The sequence below is a fragment of the Rattus norvegicus genome, chromosome 1 (genome assembly GCF_036323735.1).
Source record: "Rattus norvegicus strain BN/NHsdMcwi chromosome 1, GRCr8, whole genome shotgun sequence".
NCBI classification, from domain to species: domain Eukaryota; kingdom Metazoa; phylum Chordata; class Mammalia; order Rodentia; family Muridae; genus Rattus; species Rattus norvegicus.
Window position 1 is genome coordinate 149,616,453 of NC_086019.1, and position 3,328 is coordinate 149,619,780.

General features: G+C 35.9%; 1 protein-coding gene across 1 annotated transcript; it reads right to left on the bottom strand.

The window, feature by feature from the left end:
* Positions 1-857: 857 nt before the first annotated feature.
* Or14a257d (olfactory receptor family 14 subfamily A member 257D) lies at positions 858-1,799 on the bottom strand. Its single transcript, NM_001000693.1, has one exon. It carries the CDS (start codon positions 1,797-1,799, stop codon positions 858-860), a length of 942 nt encoding a protein of 313 aa, NP_001000693.1.
* Between the last annotated feature and the right edge of the window lie 1,529 nt (positions 1,800-3,328).

The following is a 3,328-nucleotide window of genomic DNA, read 5'->3' on the forward strand; positions in this document are numbered from 1 at the left end:
AGACCCAAAGTAAGTCTTAACTATAAGGAGAAATCCACAAGTGAGACAAGAGAAAAAAGTTTGATGCAAACACAAGAGGATTATTTTCCAGCACTTTGGGATCGCCCCCTCCCTCCTTCCCCCCCGCCAATCAACTCCTCATGATGAGTGACTAGAAGGCAACCCCGAATGGCTACAACAAGTAGTTTTTATATGTTTTAGGGGTACAAGTTGCATTAGCAACCTTGTAGTCCAAATTTATTGAATAAGCATTTTGACCTTCAGATCTATTGGCTAGCAAGCATGGTCAGATTATGACATGCATTTGAACTCTATCTGAGACCAGAGGGTCAGATGACTATTAGTCAGTACATTCTGCTGTTTTTCAAAAATGTCCCTGTTCCTCCTAAGAACTGTGGGTGGAGAATGGAACTAGGCCTAGCCTTGCCAGAGGCAGGAAGCTGTAACCTGGCCTAGATTTGCTCGAGGTGGGTGGTATAAGGTTGGCAAAAGTCCCTTGGGTCCTTCACCTCCATCTCAAAAATTTTGTTGTTTTGTTTGTAAATGAACTAGATAAGGAGTTATCAATTAACCAGATATTCATCCATTCTTACCTTGAATAGAAAATTAGCAATTCTTTTAGAAATGTATACTCTCCAAATGAAAATGGCTTTATCATACAATAATAGATACTGGTATTGTAACTTTAGAGGTTAACCTGATGTAAAATAATTTTCTGATCTTTAACCACATCAGTCTTCATCTGAGTGTTTATTAACTCAAGGCAAAATAAGAGAATCTACTTTTTTTGAGAATCGAAAATTATAAAACTTGCTTGTTAAATGTGACACTATACGATGGACAGATACTTTGACTTGTTATGTAAGTGAACTCCTTGGGAAAAGATTGTTTTGCAACCTCCTCAAAGCACACTTGATATCAGTATTTCTCAGGCTGTAAATCACAGGATTGAGTGCTGGAGGCAAAACAGTATGCAGCACAGAAAACAGCCTGTCTGAAGCTGAGGGTTCTTCTGAGGATGGCTTCAGATAGACAAAGCAGGCAGTAGCAATAAAAGTACTGAAAACAATGATGTGGGGGAGGCAGGTGGCAAATGCTTTAGACTGACCTTTAGTGGTAGGAATCTTCAGCACAGTGGAGAAAATGTAACAGTAAGAGATCACAACACAGATGAAAAAAGACATGCCCAGACAAAAACCAATTCCAAGACTTATATAAATGACTAGGAGTTTGTCAGAGCAAGAAATCTTTAGCAATGAGGGAATATCACAGAAAAACTGTGGAATCACCCTGGAACCACAGAAAGGCATGGAAAATATGCCAGCTGTGTATAAAACTCCAAGGAGTACTCCAGTAGACCAGGAAACACCCACCATCAGCACACAGTTACCACTACACATGATGGTTTCATAGTGTAGGGGAGAACAGATGGCAATATAACGATCATATGACATTGCTGTTAGGATACATCCTTCCCCAGATGTAAAAGTAGTCATTAAAAACACTTGGAGGGCACAACCCAGAATAGAAATTGAATTAGTGTGTGTTATGCTATTGATAAAGAAATTTGGGATTGAAACAGAAATAAAGAAAATATCCAACAGGGACAAATTCTTTAGGAAAAAGTACATGGGCGTTTTGAGTTTCAGATCCAAAGTGACAAGAGTGATGATAAGGAAGTTACTCATTATGACTGCTAGATACATTACTAGGAAGAACAGCCCACATACAGTCTGTAGCTCAGAAACATCTGAGAATCCCATCAGTATGAAACTTGTTATTTTAGTCACATTGGGCATGATAGAGTCTTTCCCAGCCTGTAAGTTATGAGAAATAAACAAAAATTGACATAGTGATGTACAGAAAGGCTCAATGGAAATGGGGCCAGGACCCACATAGATATAACATTGTTATAGCTCCCACTTTATCTTTCAATAAGGTGCTATTTTCACTGGATGCATAAGTTGTACTAATACACCATGTACAACTGTTGTACCATGTGTTTCTATAAATTTTTAGAAAAAATATACATTACATATAAATATGTATATATACATATATAATTTTCTTAATATTATTGACTCTTTCCTTGAAATTGCAGTTTTTCAGTGGGCAACAAACAGCAAAATAAAACCTACAAGTCTCTTCCTTCACTTTTATTTCCTTTGTCTTAATCTTGTTTCAGAGCACTGCTATGCTTTCTTTGTATGGCCAGAATTATCATTTGCTAAGAATTTTCGTAATGTGAAAATTGTCTTTCTACACCTATAATATTTTCAAAAGTTTGCCAACTGCTGTACTTTATCATGTTTTCTGGACCCTTGACTAGAGCTTGGGTTCCTTATTTTGTTGCCTTCAGTCTTACTTGGACAAAAGCTTCTTTCATGTACATCCATGGTGAGCCTGTGCAATAAGCAGGAGTGATAATCTCCTAGGGACCAACTTGTCTCCTTTCCAGATTAACATCTGAAAGATTAAACCCCTTTCAGTACAAAGGACCATTCCACTTCCATGCAGAAACAGTTTGCTCTGGATCAAATTGAGATTTACCCCTACTCACTCTTAGAAATTTTAATCTCACTGATAAGATTCATTAATTTCAGAACAGAGATAATGATCAAAGGGGTCACAGCTTGACCAGGAGTGGGTAAAATCAATAGCTCTTACCTTTCTTTCCTAATAATCTATGACTTCTTCCTACTTTCAAATAAATAGTTATCTTATATGTCTATGTTTATCAAATTCCTTTCCTGGCTTTTACAGTTATTTTTTATTTGCTTTCTGTGATAATTAACCACATTTAATTTGCTGGAACTCTATAAAATCAGGCTTCTGTGCCACAAGATTTCCATAACAAAGCAATTTAAATTTCCTTGCTTAAGAAAATAAAACTATGCATTGCATCACATTTTTATGTATCCAGTCATGTGTTGAAATTGTAAACTCTTAGTTATATTTATATTAGTTTAAGATATACAGATAAATATTGTCATAATGAATGTTGACAAACTAACATAAACATAGATTTGTTGTTTAGCATTTATATCATCTTAACTTTATAAAATTCTAAAATATTGAAGATATCAATGAGATTGCTAAGAGATGAGAGTAAGAACCTTTCTGGGAATGGGAGAGATGGACTTCCCAAGTGAAGAGCATTTGTGTGTGTGTATGTGTGTATGTGTGTATGTGTGTGAATGTATGTAACAAATAATAAGTGGGTTTCTCCTAGATCCTGCTTCAAAGATGACAACTCTATGACTAATTTTTTATTATTAAATGCCTAGGCCGTAAATTTTGGCTCATTTTCTGCTAACTCATAATTTAT